Source organism: Lates calcarifer, linkage group LG12 (genome assembly GCF_001640805.2).
Source record: "Lates calcarifer isolate ASB-BC8 linkage group LG12, TLL_Latcal_v3, whole genome shotgun sequence".
Lineage (NCBI taxonomy): Eukaryota > Metazoa > Chordata > Actinopteri > Centropomidae > Lates > Lates calcarifer.
Window position 1 is genome coordinate 15347277 of NC_066844.1, and position 21745 is coordinate 15369021.

Here is a 21745-nt window from a genome sequence, read left to right on the forward strand (position 1 = left end):
GTATGCATCATGGTGGGTTATGTCACAAGGGTTTCACAACAAGACCATCTTAGAAAAACACTGGTATACTTCACTTCTCTAGGCCAGATCTCTCCAGTTTAGGGTCACACTTCTTTGAACTATGCGACAGCTAATGAATATTAATTGCTATGCTTTCTATGACGAGAGAAACGTGTTGAGCCACATTCATTTTCATGTGAGACATATAGTCTTGTATTCTTGTGTCAACAACTTGAACTCATTTGTCAACATGTTTGACAACCAGGTGATGACAACAATGGCTTGAGGCATCCAACAGCAGAGAATGCATAGAAACCTTTCATGATTTTCTGAGCGCCTTTACATATGGCAAGAATTTAAGTGCCCCTTCAACATATGCAGAGAGACTGTCCATAGACCTTTTCACAACAGACATCTTGACATGTCAAAACCAAAAAGGACACAAGCACAATTAAAATTAGTCTAAACATTTATTGTAGCTCCATTACCTTGAGTGTCCCAGTAAGTGAGGTCACGTCAGTGGGTGAGCATGGATTATGGCAGAACCTTAGAATTACATCGACCACTCTACTATTTAGAGCTCAACCTGTTATGCAAATAGGACAGAAACGGGGGAGTTTGTTGGGTAGAAGTCACTTCTGCTCCAGTTATGCAAGCCTTTAAGCGATGCCAAACTGACGAGGACGTCTGTGGGAGCTGCTTGGAAGTGGAACTAGACTGAAAAGAGTTTTGATTAATTAGAGCAAAAACATCCTCTCCCCTGCACCCGTCCATCCGCTTGGTTCTCTGGACCGCTCTCCACCTGCGGGTTTCATTCAGCCACCAAACTGAATTGGTTTAGAGCTTGACTGGCATCTTCAGGCGTTCTTTGTAGCTCTCCAAGAGCAGCAGGAACAAAGCCACCAGGAAACCAAACTATAGCAGTGAAAACACATAGTGTAGGCCACAATGAGAAGGGAGAGAGAGAGAGAGAGGGAGATCTTACATAATGGACAGCGCAGAACACAGGGCAATGAATTACAGAGCAACAAATGAGAAAAAAGAACACAGTAGAATTGTCAACTAACTGTTTTAAACAAGTAGAGATGAGTAAAGATCACAAGATATGCATATTATAGTCTGAGCCTCATACCCCTCAAACACACAAACACAATTATTAGTCTGTTTCACCTGCAGCCAGCTAATGCTACATTACTGCATTAAAAAGCATTTTAAAAACACATATCTACAGGAAAATATGTGCATTATGTTGCTGTGGGAGGGCTTCCAAGAATGAAGATCAAATATCGTCACATTCTCACCAGAAATCCTCCCCTCAAACTGCCTAGGAATTGTGTATTTGATTTTAAACTGGAATTCAGGATTCCCTTAGTTCCCATTTGGAAAAATATAGAATGAACATTACTCTTATTTGAATAACACCTTTAACTTTGATTTTCCAATGATTGCGTCTGTGCATTATTTGTGGTATTAGAAGTCAGACAAGTAGTTAAATAGTTTTACCGCTGCAACCTGTGTTTTAACCACTAAAGTGTTGACTGGAATGCAGTGAAGTGGGTAATGTGACATTTTTTTCCCCCACATTTCTTCTGGACTGCAAAGAGAGCATCATTTGGTGGAGGTGGCAGTGATGGTGGGTGAGTAGGGTAAATTAAAGAAGCATAGAGAAGAAAAGGGGCTGTTGTTCTTTGTGGGACTCCGCAGGTACATGCAGCTTTAAAAATAAGACTACAAGAATGCAATTACGATTATTGATGGTTGTGGTTTATCTGTATCCTGTTCCTGCCTCTGTTGCCTGTTTCTTGTGATACATTGCCTCTAATACGTAATTTCACCCCGGGAAATCAATCAAATGTTAGCTTGTGTTATTGCAGCTAGTCGTAAAACAGACAAAAGCAAACAAATTTCAGGAACAGGCTGAACAATGGATCTAATTTTGCAGGAAGTTCTGTTATCACTGAAATTTGTATCAAGACTAAAAAGTGTGTTTTCAAATTTGCCCTGTTCAGATTTCTCTGTTTCCTTGTTATTTCTCTTCCTGTCATTGTTAGCTTTTCCTAGTGAGTGTGATTCTATGGACTCTGTGTGCAGATACACACACTCAGACTCACAGTTTCCCTGCAGCACACTAGAACATGTTGCACCTTTTTTTTTTAACACCCGCCCCCCGTTGATCTCCTGCATCATTAGCTCCCTGAACCACTTTCTGCCTGTTCATTATCAATGCACTGGTGATTAGCACATCACCAGAGAAAGCCGGTCGGCCATTCATTCAGGTTTCAATGAGAATGACGCAAATCCCTGACCTGTTCGGTGCTCCGTGGCCTGGACCTGCTCTCTTGGACTGTGTCCCTCTTGCCTCTACATGCCTCGGCTGACAGGTTAGAACAGCTGAGAGAGGGGCAAAACCTCAAAAAATACCATAAAAAGTCGACTCTCCCATCATGATAGATTGTCTGATGTGACCTAAATATGTTTTTAGAAAAAAGCTGTCTTTGTTACATAATTGCTTATTTTATGCCAATGTGTTTCAGCGAGACCAGACTGAAACCCACTGAACCAAACTCTACCCATCAGTGTTTCCCTGTTGCCTCCTCCTCTGTGCTGATTTTTGTTTGTCTCTTAGCAGTTTAGTTTTTAGTTTGGTATTACATCAGGCTACTTAAGAAAAAAAAAATCCATCACTTGAACTTAGGTGTAATAAAAAAGCATTCCTGACATTATAGCCCAAAGGCACTCACTAACTTTTTATTAATCTGCTTGGGATGGAGAAATAAAATTTCAATAAATAATACTGTTTATATAGTTCTTAGGCAGCAGCTAAATATACACTACATGTGTCAGTCATAATTACAATCTGAAGACTGGTCCGGATGAGGATTTTACTGTAACATAACGACTTAAACCTCATGTAGTAGTTGTCTCATACACCACCTGTATTCTGCATCACTTCATGTGCAGTACTGTAAGGCTACAATATGAAAGCGAAGTCTCGAGTAATTACTCGATTTGACGACACTACGAGCAATATCGTTCCTGCTGACCTCAACCAACATTTAAATATAAAACTGTACACACTGCTTGCCGAAACCCGGGATCGAACCAGGGACCTTTAGATCTTCAGTCTAACGCTCTCCCAACTGAGCTATTTCGGCTTGCTCGAATGGAAACGCTGTAATAATCCATGTGTACTTAGACCGCAGACGTGTGTGTGTGACCTGAGCTGTACTGTATATATACACAGTCTGTAACTACGAGTATAGTTTCAGTTACTAGGCTGAAACTCAGTCCTGCCACCTATTGGCTGTTAAATGTACTACTGCTGGATGTTATTATCCGCTAAAATGTTTCGTCCTCTGAAAATTAATTAATGCTGCATGACATAAATACCCTATAAAAAGCCCTTAAAGTAATGGTAAAGATAAACTAAGTTCAAAATTCAATCGATTTTCAGTCCTAAACTTAAGAATGCCTGCTGCAGATCAGTCAGACTGCAGAGAGATTACATTAGTCTACTTTGTTTTGGGTGTAAAACATACCACAGACAGTTCCATTAAATGAGTAGACTAACTCGCACACCCGCTATTTTTTTTTTTTTTTTTTTTTTTTTGTATGTGTAGGTAGTGTGCCCACATACAGCGTAAATTTGACAGTTACATATAACGCAAAGGATAAGGACAAGTTACAGTTGAAGTGTTAGTTAGTTTCTTCTCTTGAACTGAATAACGACGTGTTCTTACATTCGCTCTTCTCATTATGGATTGCATCCTAAAGCACAAACTCTATTGTTTAAATTTTTCATAAGCTTTCAAAAGTTGCCCATTTGCTGCCGAAACCCGGGATCGAACCAGGGACCTTTAGATCTTCAGTCTAACGCTCTCCCAACTGAGCTATTTCGGCTGCTGAAAGTGTAACTCGTGCAATTTGTGGAAGTGTCCACTAGATGGCTATCTAGCATAGGATCCCCTGTACCACAGACACAACTAATACTTTTTACATTCCCTGCATTATTCACAACAATTACTTTAACAAATACTGCAAGGCCATTTTAGTTATCTAGTGTCTAAAAACTGTTTCTTCAGTTATAAAGAGCAAATAGCCTCCTGTCTAATATGTGTCAATACACTCTTGTTGCTCTTAGAATGTGGTGTAATAGGCTGACAGTACAATGCGCAAGGGTAAGGTTGAATGTGCAATCTCTCTCTCTCACACACACACACCTGATTTTATTGTTTTATTTTGGCTTCCACGTGGAACAGTGAGTATCAGGAGGTGTACAACTCCTTATCTTAAAGGCATATAAATCAAGACTGCTGTACACACTTACTAACAAGAGAAAATGACTGATCAGAAAAAAAAATATATGCAACAACAGAAAACGACAACAACCACACTCACACTGGCACATAAAGGAATTCATGTAGATGCAAAAGCTACAAGATAGAAAGGACAGAGGTTAATATTTGGGAAAGTTATTTGAGTTTGTTTAGAGTTATTTGTCCAGTGGTTTATATGAAACTCACCAGCTTCATTACTTCATTACTGGGACTTAAAAATGTATTACCTAAAATGTATCTTGTAAACACACGATACGGCAATACATTTTGCCAGACAGCAAGGCAGCAAGGAGCCGACGACTGAAGAGGTCAGCCATGGTGCTAAAGCCATTACAGATGCAGCTGATGTGGCAGATGTTGAGGGCAGAGGGGCCCTAATTATGTCCTTAAGTATTTTCACTCCCCACTTAAAAGTCTGGCAGTCTGTGCTGATGCTTTTCCAACAATACCAGTACAGTGTGTAGTTTTCATTCCAATAATGTTTGGTTGTTTGGAAGAGAACTGAGTGTTCAAATCAGCAGCAGGATCTGCTCTGCATCCCTTGAGTAACTGCATCATCACATGAGCCTCCAGTGTACAGTGCTGTACATGATCATCATGCTGTTTGATTCACAGTGGGGTTTCCTGCCTCTTTTCAGTACTACATGTACAATTTCATTCCAACCAGTATAAAAGCAATACTTCAAGAATGCTTTGCTTTTATATTCTCAGCACAGAACTATAGTACACTGTTAAGTCATATAAAAATGTACACATAGCCAATAGTATTTGTTCCTTGCACAGCAACAATACAATGAGTGAATTTTTACATAAATACAATTGTGAAAATGTAACTTACTACTTAAAGAATGCAAACTCTGATGGATTGCTGATGCATTGGTATAAACTACTTAAAGTATGATGAAGTTAAGTAATTTTTTTAAATTTATATTCCAAATTGTAACAGGTAGACCAAATCTAGACTGTACTATCTATATTATTTACAGAGTCTTGGTGACAGTGGCAATGAAAAACTTCCTATTAAGATGTATAATATTGAAAATAATAATAACAAAGTGTGTATATATTTTCAAATCACACTGAAACATGTTTTCATAAAAAGGAAGTAAATACAAAAGGTGAATCAAGACAAGATACAATGCATCTTATCTTATTTATAATTATTTATTATCCAGCTTGACTGTTGACCGTTTCTACGGCAACAAGTGATAACTGCCGTTAGTATTATAATATCTTGTTTAGCTAAATCATCCAGCCAGCAACAGTTTTTGAAATTACAATTCGACATATCAAAACAAAATCAACAGCTGTCATCGACTATCATAATCCTTACAATCCTTCTTAATACGTTGTCATTGGTTAGAATATCAAAATTAGAAAAATTAACGGCTTCAGTTCTCGAGGAACTAGTTACAGTTATAGTTACAAGTTATTGAACACAATAAACAAAACTGAGACTGAAACACAAATTAGAAATATTTGCCACAAGAAAAGCCTGCAGCTTTTCATGGCATCTCTTCTCATCTCTCTTCCTTCCTCCTCCTCCCTCTTCTTTTACGGACTATTGGTTGGGAGAACTGTGTGTGTGTGTGTGTGTGTGTGTGTGTGTGTGTGTGTAAAGTCCACTACTAACTTTAGGGGTCACTCTTGAGTTGCAGTGTATATATTATGTCAATCTATATGGGCTGCTTGTCAATGTTAGAAATGAAATGTCAATTGATCCAAACGTTATGTTAAAATGCAAATAAATAAATAAATAAATAAAGTAGAAGCAGTCGCCTGATTGTTCTCGTAAAGTTTAAGTGCCACTGAATTATTTTGCCCTGCAGGCTTCATCCCACATAGATGACCTTCTTTTTTCCTATACTGTAGAGGTCTGGAGCGCCTCCCGCCCGCACAATACAAATCCCACGCAAAGTTTTCAAACAGCATGCTGGCAGCTTTTGAACTAGGGTTTACGGCGAAGAACTCACAGGGAGGAGCATGACATGAACACTGCCAGGTGAGTGATCAGTGCCTACTGTGGGCACCCACACTGCACCATGGATGCACCCACTGAAACAGCGAAGCATCATAGAGCATGTAGCCAGTTCAACGGTGAAGTTTTTTACCATACCAACAGTGACAAAACAATGCTAAAATTAACACACACACAAACAGCACCGCCCACTCACTATATTGCTGGCCGCGCTCTGATTGTTTTAAGTGAGCACATGCACAAAAACAGTATACTGTTTGGAAGAAGCGGTCTCTGGTCAACACGGACCACGGAGAATTGCAGAACAAGTGTGTTTTATTTATTGCAACAATGTATGGTTTTGTCCAAGAGGACACGATGTTCCTTAGCTCAGCAGTATATCACTGCGTGTCCCTTCGGGTACTGAAGAAATTATCATGTGAGCGAGATGGACAGAGCTGTACAGTATCCTCGTGCTGCCCTTCCCCCCCGGACAGGTCTCCTCTCTAACGTCAAATTCCTCATGAGAAAAAACAATGCAGCTATTACAGCTTCACCCAAGGCCAGTGGTGACCAGACTGTTCAGCCAGATAAAGCCTGGGAACCCCCTGGTCCTGCTGGGGCTTTTTTTTTTTTTTTTTTAATGTCTGTAACACAGTAGCTGTACCACATGTACCAACCATATAGCAAACAGCTACACAAATTCCAAGGTCACGAGTAAAGAGTAAAACCAGCAAATTTAGACCCCAATATTTCATATTTATTGATTTAATTCAACTTTGCATGGTGATACATTCACATAAAAACAACACCATGAAGAAAACCTGTAAAGATAGCATATTCTTGGTGTACATATAGTATTATATTTATATATATTTAATGTGTTTACATTCAAGAACACATTAAGTGTGTGTGAAAGAAATCTCACTGCCTCTGTACTGAGTCCCACTGTGAGTACAGCATTAGAACAGTGAAACATACACACAGGTACAACAAAGTCAACAGCAAACACTAGTATTATTAATAATCGCACCAACCTGTCAGTGCTCGGTTATAGTGTTTGCTGAACACTAAGGTTAAGTTTGACCCATGGGAACAGATGTCTGGATGCTGACAGAGATGAGCCAGCTGCAACTGAAATGCTCCTTTGATAAAGAAAAGTTAAGTCTATAATCACATACAGACCAAGTGACTGGTAGTGTAGACTTCACATGTAGTAAATTCAAATCTGATCAATATTTACATCATGTACACAAATGTTATTTCAAAAGAGAAATGCATGCTTTCAGCACGCCAAAACCTAGACACAGGGACACCTTTAATATAATGCAATCCAAAGCAATAGACCTGCAATAAATACTATTTATGCTTTAAATATTCAGCTTTTGTAGAGTGTGTCAGAGACATGCTGACTGAATGTGACAGTTGTTTTGATTATTTTTGGTGATGAACTGGACTGCATTTTATTGAAGGTTTCCCTGTTATTTTGTCCAAAACCTGTCCATTTTACAGTCTAACCCTAACTAGCTTCTTCAGCCAGCTGACAACCTGTAATTCTTTTAACACCTGATGACTCATAAGATAAATATCGTCTTTACAGATTAAAGTCATGGTTAGACGTTTTGGAAAATATCTTTATCCACTGTCTTACCAAGAGTCAGAGAGGAAGATTGACACCACTCTCATGTCTCTAAGTGAATATGAAGGTACAGCCAGCCAGCCTGTTAGTTTAGCTTAGCATAAAGACTGGAAACACCTCTAAACATAATATCTCTAACACCTCTAAAGCTCACTAATTAACAAATTCTCTCTACTGACTGACAGTAGCCGAGCTAGCAATTTCCCTGTTTCCAGTTTTTGTGCTAAGCTAAACTAACCAGCTTCAGATTTACTATAAAGACATTAAGAGTGGTATCTATCTGAACATCTAACTATCTGCAAGAGAGCAAATGAGCATATTTTCCAAAATGTCAAACTATCCTTTAAATGCCTGTGCTTACCTTCCCCTTGCAGTATACGCGAAAACACCAACAAATTACACCATTTGATACAAACTTGGGACAAAAAGAGTTGCATTGATATCAAGGAACTTTGCAAGATTTTATATAAACACTGTAACATTTGTATGTATAATAACTAAAGCTAAAGCAAAACTGCATTTAATATTTCACACTTTAATTGTCCTCAGACCTGTGCCTTACCTGTGCTCTATGTACTGACCCTCCTAAACATATGAACATCTTGTCTCGTCTTCATGTTTCATGTGGCAGTCTTGCTTGTGAATATTCATTGTTCAGAATACACAACACGGCATCTAGCCAAACAGAATTAAGGCAGAGACAAAATTAAATACATTCAAAGAGTTTGTTGAGTATTGATGTGTTTTAAGTGTATCAACATTTTTTAAAGCTGCCTTGGAGCATTTGAGCAGGAGGCAGATCAGATCATCTGCTAGCTGAACACATTCTTTGGAGCAGTTATGTAAGCACCACTGTGAGAGCGCGCTATCATACAACTCCATATGTAAACAGACTTCAGCATTTGACAGAGTGCAAATTATATACACTTGTGTGTTTTGTTGTTGTATGATTTTCTTCAGCTGCAAAGGCTGTGCGTGCCACAGTGACGACAGCATCCTGCTTCCACGGCTGCCTGAGGTGAAAGTTAGCTGTGTTTAGGCTGGGCTTGCTGCTGGTGGTTACGCTAAAACATCTCCCAGAGGTGGAAATGTGTTTTTCACATTTCTTATACTGGCTTCACGCACCAGTGAGTTTTCTAATGAAACAACTTACAGTAGCAAATAGTGCCAGTCTCACAGGGCCTCTGCCAGGCAACGGTCAGTACCTTCGCTTGCTTCCAGCCGCACCTGCCGGCTGGTTTTTCTGTTTTCCACCCAGGAGTTGTGTATGACAGTGCCTCCAGGCGAAGGGTCTACTTGGAGCAGGGACACAACCCTCTTTTTAACCTTGGCACGGAGGGCACGGCGCAGCTTCTGTCGGGTGAAAGCGTAGAGCAGAGGGTGGGAGACAGTGGTGCCATAGGCGAGGGCTAGGAACCAGAGGCGCAGGCTGATCAGGGCATCACTGGGGCCGATGCCAAGGATTAGCATGTTGATGACAGAGAGGGGAGCCCAACAGCCCAAGAAGGTGGTGATGATAATGAGGGACATCCTGAACACCCGCCTCTGGCGCTCCCGCCGATCCCTGTGTCGCCGCACTGCCCTCCGCAAGGCAATGATTGCCGACACAGAGGCCTGAACACCCATGGTGGCTGGCATGGAGGTGGCAGCACCCGTGTCAGAGGTGACCAGCGGGGCAGATGAGGACAGGGCAGGGGGGGAGGTAGCTGTGGGGGTGGGAGAGGGGGAAGGAATGAGAGGAGGGTGACTGAGCTGTTTGGTACCATCTGTGGTGCATTGCTCTCCTCCTACCTCCCTGCCATCAATCATTCTGAGCCCTGCTCTCTTTTTTTTCTGTCTCTTGTGGCGCCCCCTGCAGGAGGGGCCTCTGAAGCGTGGGGTCTTTTTCATGTGGGAGCCAATGCGGATGTTTAAGGCCCTCAATATTCTGGAGTAGGTGAAGAGCATGACTGCCACAGTGGTGAAGAAGATGGGCACCTGTAGGATAAGATGGTAATGCATACCCAGGCCTGTGTGATTGCCCTGCCCGCCAACACACAGCAGTGTCCGGTTACGCCATGCTGGCACCACTGTGGCACTGATGCCATTTGAAGACAAAGGCAAGGGTGCCACCTGCCCTTTCTCCTCCGATCCCTCTCCACTGGACCACTGCACCTCCAAGAATGGGATAAAAAACACAGCTACTGAGGTGACCCAAACAGCAGTCAGGAGCAGCGCTGCTCTGCGGGTTGTCAGCAGCCTGTTGGCCGGCCGTACTGAAATGTCATATCGGTCCAAGCTGATTACCAGGATGTTGATGGCGGTGGCGATGCTGGCAAAGGTGACACAGGCTTCATGGAAGCAACAGATCAGGGCAAGGTTTGGTCCTGGAGGCAGCAGCACGACCACCAGGGTGAGCGGTAGACACAGCACACACACCGCCACATCCAGCACGTGCAGATTGACAGTCACCATGTTGCTCACCGAGTCCACTAAATTGGATTGAGAGCAGTAGAGTACCAGCACTGTCAGGTTGCTGCTGAAACCCAACACCAGCTCCAGCATGAGGAAGGCCGTGAGCGAGACCTGGAAGCCCAGTGAGTATGGCATGTACCAGGACACTGGGCTGCTGGACGAGCCCCCTCCTCCCTGCTCCTGAAGGACTCCCGTTCCCTCTATGCCGGCCACCGTCCCAACCCAGTCAGTGGTGGCTGGGCTTGAGGTATAGCTGTCAGTCTCCATGACGACCTCTCAGTCCTCATATATTGTATCTGTCACAACGTTGATGAGCTCCCATGATGCACCAGGCTGAGCCTCCATGATGCAGGGATGAATAACAGCTTGATGACAGCACTGGGGAGACAGGAGCACAGTGCAGACAGATGAGAAATGAACTGTGGAGGAGTGAATCAAAACACATTATTCTCTCTCATGGCATGTCAGACATCTGTAACATAGAGATCACATCTATCTATCTATCTATCTATCTATCTATCTATCTATCTATCTATCTATCTATCTATCTATCTCGTGTGCATATATCAACCCAAGCATCTGCAGATTGAACAGGTGCTGCATTATGCATCAATCCAGCCTTCAATCTGTCTCCTATCAGTATCTCTGATTACCATTTTGGCTCAGCCACAGCCTGAGACCAGCACACAAGCTGTCAGAACCACAGGCCACCACAATATCACTAAAGTGTACTGGGGCTCAGGGGAATGGGCAAATTGAATGGAGCTAAGTAATCAGACCCACAGGCAATCAACTGGCCTCTCAGTAAAAACAACATGTTCAGCAACTTACACAAAATTGGTTGTGATCTCTGCTCTGCCAGCTGTAGCGCACCACATGATTTATTTAAAATACCTCTGCTGCCAAACGAGCACATTTATTAGGTTGTAGAAGGGTTTCAGCCAAACTGATGACTACTTAAGTTAATTCACTGAGGTATCAGTGTCACATCTGAAGAGTTGATTCACTAAAATATACTGTGGAGGTGCTTGAGGGAACAGCTGCAGAATAAACCAAAGGTAAACATCAATCATAATGCAGGTTTCAGAGAGATTAATGTGATCTCAAACAGATGCAGGAAACAGACCTTTTTGACTATAGCTAAATCTACCAAAACAACCTTATTTAAGTTTTACTGAAGCATATTTTACACATTAAAAGAATAGCTCAACAGGAAATGTAGCTGGAGTTAGGGGGTGTTTAGCTTAGCTTAGCACAAAGACTGGGAGTTCTTTTTGAGCATACAAAACAGTTTATCTATCTGCTGGTAGGTACCTGTATCTTGTTAAAAGGCACAATTTTTTCTATTCATACAGATTCATTCACATAAATTCTTGAAGAACATTTTTTTTGTGTTCACTTACTTTACAGTCCTGCTCTACTGATGTGTTTAAATCAAATACTGATATAAAGTCCTTCTCTTCAATAACATTATAAATGGCATTTTGGCAGTTAGTCAAGCCTGGTGTTAGCTGCTGATATGCACTGCTACAGCTCACTGGTCAATTGTAATTTTTTTTTTTTTTTTAAAGTTTTTTTCGTTACACACAGCAATGGTATGTACGCAGTCAGCATCTCACTGTTGCACTGACAACCACAAGATTAAAGGCAGTGTGTAAAACACATTCGCTCGTCATTGATTGGAGGTCGGCTACTGATTGCACCTGCGGGAAATCAATTGAATGATTAAATCCACAGCTTCCTCTCCCCTAAATTCATCAAGAGGTAGAAATCTCAGCATCAGGTGTGTAAAAGGTTTGATGATGAACTTACGAGTCAAGAGCGCAGGAAACAAAACAACACAACTAATCAACTCTCAGCCGTCAACCTCTGCACAACTCACACCCCGGAAATGTGACATTCGTTTGAGTGATGGATTCATTTATCTCCCCGTTTCTGTTTCCATGGCAACCACACTACAAGGGTCTAGATTAATGAGGGCACAGGTGCTATGGTATTGAAGTCTGTTATACAGAGGTCTTTGGTGACACCATGACAGTGACATGGTGGTGAGATGGTGGTGTAGTAGAGTTAAAAAAAAAAAAAAACCCTCCCAATTACAAAACAGAGACGTTACGTTCCCATGGAAAAAAGATAAAGCGGACCAAAAAAGGTCTGTTGAGTGTTGACTCAAGGAGTCAACAACAGAGTGCAATGATCACACTTTCTGTAACTGATATATTGCCTCTAATAATCCACATTACAGTAGGACTGCTTGTTTGTTCCCTTTTTGTCTCCCTGGGCATCGTACAAAGCAGAATGTGAGAGGAAACAGAAGTCCCCAAAGAACAACGGCACTCTCCTTTAAATGATTTTCAGTAATAGACTATAAACAAACTGTAGACCTTGTGGAAAAAAGTGGAACGTTTCTACGACACTGCCTGAGCTAGTAGTGAGGAAGCAGTTGGCGAATAAAGATTTGTGGTTTGGTTTAAAACTGTAAGAACAGAGAAATCTCTTGGGGATCTGAGGAGAAATGAAAGGAGGGACACTGGGGAAGGTAGAGGGGGAAAAAACAGCAAGTAAAAAATTGAAGGTGTGCATGAGCACAACCATGCCGCCACTTTGTTCGATTCATGTTGGAGGTTTCCAGCTGGTCCGATTTGAGCAGACTGTCTGATGGCCAACAAAGACTGGAATTGGGAAAGATAAGGGGCTCAGAGGAGGCTTGGATGGAAGCTGAAGTGAAATGGAAATGTAGATTTTTGGAGACGCAGTGGATTCTTGTTTAAAAGCAGGCACGCATCACCTGTAAGTAGGACATGTGAAGCGCCTGCCGGAGAGCTGAGACAGATTACAGAAAATGGCTGAGTGAGGGAAGGAAGTAGAAAAGAAGTGCGAGCCAGCAGCACTGGTAAACAAGATGTCCCAGGGAGCAGAGGTGGCAGTTTTTTTTCCACTCTAAAGTCTTACATCAGCCTTCCCCCCAACTGCTGCTGGTTTCCTGGTTGCCTCCAGTCCCCAGCAGGCCGCTTCAGTCCCTAAAGACTAAACTCATGATTGCCAGAGTGAAAAGCTGCATGATGGCTGCACAGGTTAGACGTTTAGCACAGAAAAGGTGGACAGATATTGCCAATCTTAAAATCGCTGGAGAAAAGCAATCTGATCATAGAAAGGCACAGCAGCTGTATGCTATCCTATTCAGGATTCTGTAATACAGGGATTAATGGCTTTGCTGTGCTGAGCATCTATTTTTAGGGAGTACTGGTTTTGGTATGATTTTCATACAGTAATTTTTTGTACACTGTTACATTGGTTTTCTACACATGCTGCTCTTTAAGCTCCCTGTAAATTAAATAGTTGAGCTGGAAACGACATTCACATGAGGCAGAAGTGTGAAAAATCAATCAATATGACCCTGAGTTGACCCAAAGTGCCTCATGCCTGGTCACAGAGAGTGCTGCACTGTTTCACACAGATTTTTATCCACAAGCTTGGTTGTTAAAAATCTCAGGCTTGATCTCAAGGTTGTTTTAGGTTAAGTCTTGTAAGGTGAGTGTGAAACCAGCAGCATTTCTTAAGATGGTTTCCTAATTAAGTCACCTGCCAGTTGGAGACACTCACCAGGGAGTGCTCCAAGTGAGTGTGTGTGTGTGACCTTTTTCTAGCTTTGCAGAAAGCAATAATCTCACTTATACCCTGACATACTGAGGGCCATGCAGAGGTCACATAAAGATGATGCATTTAATATGTGGTTGTACCATCCCAGCAGCACCTTCTCCTTCTAAACCTCTGACTGTATAATGAGATCGGAAGTGAGTCATAACACATTTTCATCTGGGGACGATGTCAAGAACCGAAAAGTCCTGTGTGAGCATATGAGTTTTCTGAAGGCCTTAATACTGGCTGTCTGATTTGCATCTTTAATTCAAGCTCTTCTGAGAGCCTGAGGTAATAGGAATAGTTTGCCACTTTAGGAAACACGCTTATTAGCTTTCTTGCCAAGGATTAATTGAAAAGATTGAAACCGGTCTTACGTCTCTAAATATGACGCTACCACCAGCAACTGATTAGCTTAGCTTAGCATAAAGATTGGGTCCAAGGGGGAACAGCTAGCAACAAACAAAATATACCTGCTAGCACCACTGAAGCTCATTAATAAACACATTATATTTTCTTTCGTTAATCTGTGCAATCACAGAAGTGTAAAAAGACAAGTTGTGGTTGTTATACCAGGTTTCCCCCAGAATTGATACTACGCTTTTTGTCAAAAATGCACTGGAAACTCTGAGTTTTAAGAAAAGCTTCAGTACATATGTGATGCGCTTTTCACTTCTGAGCACATTTTACTGTTTGATGATAATGTATCTTATTTCTGGTCAAATCTGGATACAGTTGATGTCTGTGATATTTTCAGTGCAAAATGCAAAAATAGAGATACAGATATGCAATATGTAAACAGTCATTTTATTCTGCACAGCACTTGACATAACATCTGGGTCCTTATCCTTTGTTTTCGATTCAGTTGGGATGAGTGTTTCTGGTCTTTTCTTTGATCTCATTTATATGTAAATATTTACAATGTCTAATAGGCAATTTTTTATGTGACCTGTTTATGGATGCTTGTTTTATTGCTTTGTCATCCCCTTAATTCCTAACAGGAAACCATCATTTTTCATGATAATCAAGTATAGAATTAAAACTTTTTGACAATTTAGAGGCTAAATGGTGAACATCAGGTTTTGCTGCAAAAAAATGAGGTATTCTCCACTAACAGTGGCCCTGGTAGAGCAGATTGCAGCACCACAAGCCATGCTGTATATGGATGATGCTGTAAATGGATGATCTAATTACCATTGAATCTCTTCACCTCAATAGCCTGACTTGAATCTAACAATTTAGGCCTGTTCCCTGTGGATTGTAGAAAAACACTGTAGGTATTCAATGCAGGTTTAGTAAAAAGTGCAATTTAAAAGAAAAAAAAAATACTACACTTAATCACAAAACAACAACTGAACACCACAGCCTGGTCTGATAAGAAAACACATTTTTCCTATAATAGTGCATCAAAGGTTCAGCAGGGGGGTGAATTCACATGCAGAGCCACCGTTTTCCACACAGATCTAAGACGATGCTCTACAACCTTTTCCCCTCTGGTGTAGGAAGCCAGAAAGTGTGTGACAAGCGACTGTGTAGCATGTATAATTGAACAGCTACACTCAGTTCCCAGAAGCAGCAGCACAAAGATTAAAAAGATGAATGGCAGTCAAGATAATCCTGCTATTCCTGTGAGACAAGCTGATGTAACAGGTTGTCAAAATGATACATAGTGAGAAGGCAGGAATGCAGAAGAAAAGTACATGAATAATAATGGGGAGTATATTTTATTGCAGAAAATTAGATTTTTATCAACTGCAGGACAGAAAGACTATGGTTAAATCAGACTGGGAGCAACATGTGTTGGATATGTTAATCTTATGCTCCCAGTGGTATACTAAGCAGAACCAGATTCCACCTGAGTGATAACACTGTATAATTACGGAAATGTAAGTTACTAATTCCTTGATTAAGCCATGCTAGCAGCTCTGAGAGGACTGTACTTACTGATAGGCGCAATGTCGCTTTTAACTAAGTGCTAAGTTGGCACTTAGTTACTCATGTTAGCAATGACGATGCTAACATATGTTACAGATAATGTTACCATAACCATCTTGTGACTCAATACTGGACTACTGCTAAAAATGCTACAGGTAATATTATCAAACCTATGTCATTAAGCTAAAAATGTATTTCATATTGAACGTATCCACGTATTTCTCTTCCCCCACAACACATGGGCGCTATGAACTCTGTATCTTAAAGCATCAGTGAATTATAGTAGATTGAAGAAAATCTGTTTTTCTCCATTAAGATGCAAAGTTATGCAGCAGGGTGCCTGAAAATCTAATCAGACTGTCAACTCGACCGAGGGAAGCTTGTGGGGAAAAGTATGACGTTTCTGTCATTGAGGGAGTCACGTGTCACTGTGGTGGCAGGACAGAAAAAAGTGAATGATCAGGATGGGCATCTAATTATGATATTTTATTCTAAGGTAAAGTAAATGCAATGAGACTGTAATCAAATAACAGATACTTTCAGGTGACTTTTGCTGTCACAGGAGTTATTAAAACAGACATCTTTCTTCTGGCTTCCAGGAGTTTGATCATTTCCCCCTTTGTGCCAAAAAGGCAGCTGCCATCACTTGTCAAGACAATGCCACCATAAAACTCAGCAGGAGCTGTGATTCTCACCAGACATTACTTAAGACAAAGCAGGGTACAAGAATAGACACGACAGCATTCAAGCATGGGAGTCTGTAGTGTGAGAGGGTGAGTAACAACACAACAGAAAGGCTGGAGCTATGGGAACACAGAACATGTATACAATCATGTGTGTATGTGTGTGTGTGTGTGTGTGTGTGTGTGTGTGTGTGTGTGCGTGCGTGCGCACGCCGCGTGTGCAGACACAGACTCCCTACTGAGACATAAAGCTGGTATTTGAGTGCTCTCTCCAGTCACCACGCCATGATGGAGACAAAATGTCATGTCAGAGCAAAACACTCGCAGGCTACTGCTCATCCTCAGCACAGCTGACCTGGGAGACCAAGACACACACACATTTATATTCATACATTTGTGCACTCTTACATGCATGTGCACACACAGATGTGCAAAAGGACACCTGCTGAGTCTAAGTGGTTTTGTAGCAGTAGATGAATACAGACAAGTATATCACAGGGTTGTAAATGTAAGTAATCAAATGCAGGTACATACAGAACTCCCTACTGAGTCCGACTTCCAGCTGTTCCAGCTTCCAACTCTTTGGTGCAAAAAACATGTTACAGTGGAGAATTACTCTGACCTTCAAATGTAAGAACAACCTCTACACTTACAGCCTGGCTGGTATATATTACACTGTATATTCAGATACCTAAATTTTAAAGGAATAGGTTGACATTTTGGGAGACATACTTACTGGCTGTCTTGCTGAGAGTTAGATGAATCAAACAGCTTTTTTGGTTTTTTTTAACAATTCATTCAGTTTAACATAAGATTGTGTATTTTGAAATTATCCAGCTGGAGAGATTTAAATCGATTTCTGGCAGATACAGCAACATGAATAAATACCTGTATAATGTGATTCGGAGCTACAGCCCAAAACAAATACTCAAATACTTTTTTTAATGAGACTTTGTTAGAGATGTTGATTTAACTTTATAATAACTTCTCAGAAGGTCATAGAGTTTGGTGGTGTTGCATTAGATTCCATTATATTGTTTCTGTATTGTTTATGTACAATGCTTCAAAAACTGTTTAATTAGTGTTGTAGTACTGTTGTATTGGCTTTCACTGGATTGAAAGCCAACATGTGACTTAATGGCTTAACCTCCTCCAAAGTTATGAAGCATTTATACACTGCAAAAATAAGATGCCAGTCTTCAATAACACAACAGGTTCAGTGTATTTATTGTACATCGTGCGTGTCACTGCTGTGTTAACACAGTGAGGGCACAAGCAGGCTCACAGCGTTTGCTTCACTGTGATTGGTTTACTGACCCTCCTGTCCAGAGTTTTTATAGCCCTTATTTGCGTCCGTTGCATCCATACTTTCTAAGCAGAAATCCAATTATCATTTATGTCAAAGTCATAAATATTTTGTCTCATTTCACAACGAAGCTGAGGAGCAGCTGGAAACTGCAAGCAGGTCAGCATGAAATATGGAGAAATACAGAGCGTGGTCTAAGAGAGAATAATAGAGGTCTAAGAGAGTAAATTCAAGCAAAAAATCAACTTCTTTAAAAAGGGCTTCTTCAGAAGACTCATCTTTAATGTATTTATATCTTTGCTTAACGGCTGAAGAAGAAACTGAGAGATAACTTGTACACACAGTAAGTGAGTGAACCTATTGCCAAATTAGCCACTGACCAGAATACTCTTGGTATTGGGAAACAAATCCATTATTCAGACAGACTTTCCAAATGGTAGATGGGCAATTCAGGTTTGAGCAAAGTATCCAGCCTTTCACTGAGGGCCTTTGTGTTGTCCTGTTACCTGAATTATTTATCACTGAGCAGAGATATAGACCTGAAATAGCCAGCCATTGAAAACCTAAGCTCGGGATAGAGGCAGAAAGAAGAAAAGGTGGGGAAAAGAAGAGAGAGAGATAAAACAAAAGGTGTGTGGTGCAACTGATGGATGACAAATGCTGAAGAGAAAGCCACTTGGTGAAAAATGATGAGGTTACTTAACTGCAGACGGAGGCAATTACTAGACAATTAATCCATTTGTGTGTGAGCTGGCGGCAGCAAGACAGAGAGGGGATGATGATGTATTGACACACACACACACACACACACACACATACATACACAGACACACACACACATACACAAACAAACAAAGACTTCCTGACTTCACGTGTCCAGCAGGATTTGGTTTCCCTTTCTTCATGTTCACAATCAAAGTCGTCCACAGCAGAACACGGGGACAGCGCGGCCGAGATACAGCTCAGACTCAAACGCTTTCATCAAGACTTCTCCCTTCTTCTCTTTGCTTTCCTCCACCTCCACAATGTTGCAACTAACCCCTCCCAACCCTTGCTCCTCATCTCGCCTGCTGTGTCTTTCTGCATTTAGTTTCACTTTTACCATCTTTCTTCTTTGTGCATCCCTCTTTTTAGTTGCTTTTTTTCTGTAACAAACTGTTGCTTGTGACAAACAGCTGAAACAGAAACTGCATGAAGCAGCAAGTGGATCGTGTGAAAGTATAAACCTGATTCATGTGATTAGTTCTGAGACGCTGAGAGCAGCCTATTGCCCCATTTGACAAAACTCTAATGGAAACTGTTCATCTCACTGGGCTGTCTAACTGCAGACGGTTAACAGAACACAGCTGCAGTATAAATACTTAAATATGAATCACTGACTGCGACTAATGATTATTTTCATTATGCTGATTATGTTTCAATTCATCATTTGGTCTACAAAACATCAGAAAATAGTGGAAAAATGCCCATGACAGAACCCAAGGTGATGAAACCCATTCACATTTGCAAAACTGGAACCATATTAATCTTGGCATTATAGTTAAAACTCTATGGAAAAACTCTACTGTTAAATTTTACAAGAACATTTTAAAATAAAAGTAGTCAAAAAGAAACACACAGGAAACAAAATGGTTTAGTTGTGTTTACCTTAAAACATTTCAAATTAAGATGTGCATAGAAGTAGCAACTTCAAGGGGTGAATAACTAAATTGGATCTTTAACAAACCAATGTAATTCCTAAATGTTGGTTATGCTCCTCATTTGCCTTGAAAATAATGAGAAGAGAGTTTAATTATTTAATCTAACATAAGACGATCTCAATCGAAAAATCACGAGAGGTTTATAGCATTTAAAATATATTTTTAAGGCATGTTTGTCCCTTAGGCTGCTGGCACACACAACAAAACACAAACGCAAAGCATCGCAAACACACACTCTTCATCCAAACAGACAACCACCACTTTGATGTGCAGTATGCATGGGTGAGATGTTTCCAACGGACTGCAGCGAGGACTCCCTCAGGAGCGTGGGAGAAATACACAGCCTCAGAGCCCGTAACTGTGTCAAGCACCTACTCCCACATACAGCCCGAGGTTTCTAATAAAACCCAGATTCCTCTGCTAAATCGATATTTCGTAGAGCTCAGTGTGCCAAAACAGCACAGGGCGGTGCGCTATGCGCTGCACGTTAGGGGGTTTAAGCACCCGTCTTTGGACTGAATTAAGTTGGATATAATGTGCTTTAACAAAAAAATGTTTACAGTCATAAACATCTTTGGTAAATATGCACACGATATGGTATAATTCTATATTTACGCTGCGTAAAAGTTAACCTAGGAGTATTTTCAAAAATAAAATAGAAGTGAATATCTAACTACACTATCATCCTATAATGAAAGTATTTTTTTAATTGGCAAATGAAGTTACTGCTGCACTGGATTGGTGGAGCTACCTGCTGCGTGCCAACTGTTTCCCAAACGCTGCGCATTCAACACTAAAATGGCTTTATCATCAACGGCTGCACGACTGAGTTATTAAAGATTATTAGTTTGTTTAAAAAAAAAAAAAAAAGTTGAAAAAACACATGTATCATTTTGTAGAAACGGCGCTCTTACCTCTTGCGTCGGAGCCGTGCTCTTAGCGATCCATGTCCGCAACCTGGGTGCGTGTTGATGGGAAGCCTTCCTTCTGTCCTGTGGACCAGCCGAGTACATGCTCAGCAGCAGCAGCAGCAGCAGCAGCAGCTCCGCCAGGGGCCACTGACAGCAGCATAGCTCAGTGGGATGGACACACGGCTGCACTGTCCTCATGCAGCGCTCAGGCTCCTGTTGGATCCACGGGAGACCCTGCTGTCAGGACTCAAGGAGGGAGGGAGGTGTGGCGTTCTATTATCAAGGTCATTCAGATCAAACCAGATTTAAAGCTTCAAACTTACTTGTCCGTTCTCTGTCGGTGGTATTTGTCTTTGAGGTGGAACTTTAAAGCCCCAGTCTGTAATTTTGTAGATGATATGTCATCTACAAAACATCATTATATTGGGGGTGGCAGGCAACTTTAAGGGTAAGTCCACTGATTCTGGCTCCAGAGCTTGGGGAGGACAACTGCATAAGTTGTATAAAGCCTTTTGTGGCTCAAGGTAGAGCTGTGTGAATTAAGAAAGAAGTGAGCTTATCAGACCTCTGTAACCTGCTCCTCATTTCTGCCTCAGGCCAGAAGCTCCAGGCAGAAAACACCCAAAGCTCAGACTTGTGCTATGTTCTGACAAGGGATGTATGGAACATGAAAGATGGATGAAAGATGGTTTTTGGTTCTGCTGCACTGACTTTGATACTTTACGGGACTATTTTTTGACGGTTTTTGGTATTGTTTACATTCAATTCAGAGGCTGTGCCTTCAAACAACCACAGAATATACATTAAAGCTACAGTTCATGGTTAAATATTTTCACTTGGAGGCATCTGCACATTGTGAAGAGGAACAAAAATCAAACCAGCTGCTGAACAAACCTGTTCAACACACTGACAACCAGCTGATACAGAAACCAAACTAAGTGTAGACAATTCAATACACTTGAATAATGTCATTTAGGAATACTGAGAACGAACATGAAAGCATGAGAGACAGTCAGCATGAACCTCATGACTCATTTCAGTGCAAACAAAGAAATGCCACACGACCAGTGTTCACTTTTATGTTCTTTATGTACGTGGGAGAGCAACTAGAGTGCATGCATTCATATGTGATGTGGTTTAGCTGACACAATGCCAATGCAAAACTAAAGGAAAATGTGTTAATT

General features: G+C 41.1%; 1 protein-coding gene and 2 non-coding genes across 3 annotated transcripts; all 3 read right to left on the reverse strand.

The window, feature by feature from the left end:
- Positions 1-3082: 3082 nt before the first annotated feature.
- Positions 3083-3155, reverse strand: trnaf-gaa (transfer RNA phenylalanine (anticodon GAA)). The gene has a single exon. It is a non-coding gene; the product is annotated as a tRNA-Phe (tRNA).
- Positions 3156-3827: 672 nt separating this feature from the next.
- trnaf-gaa (transfer RNA phenylalanine (anticodon GAA)) lies at positions 3828-3900 on the reverse strand. The gene has a single exon. It is a non-coding gene; the product is annotated as a tRNA-Phe (tRNA).
- A 3834-nt stretch (positions 3901-7734) lies between these two features.
- Positions 7735-21478, reverse strand: LOC108885631 (G-protein coupled receptor 22). The gene is made up of 2 exons (XM_051074552.1): positions 20565-21478; positions 7735-10765 (listed from the first exon to the last, which is right to left on the reverse strand). Exon 2 carries the CDS (start codon positions 10652-10654, stop codon positions 9107-9109), a length of 1548 nt encoding a protein of 515 aa, XP_050930509.1. The 5' UTR covers positions 10655-10765; positions 20565-21478; the 3' UTR covers positions 7735-9106.
- Positions 21479-21745: the final 267 nt, after the last annotated feature.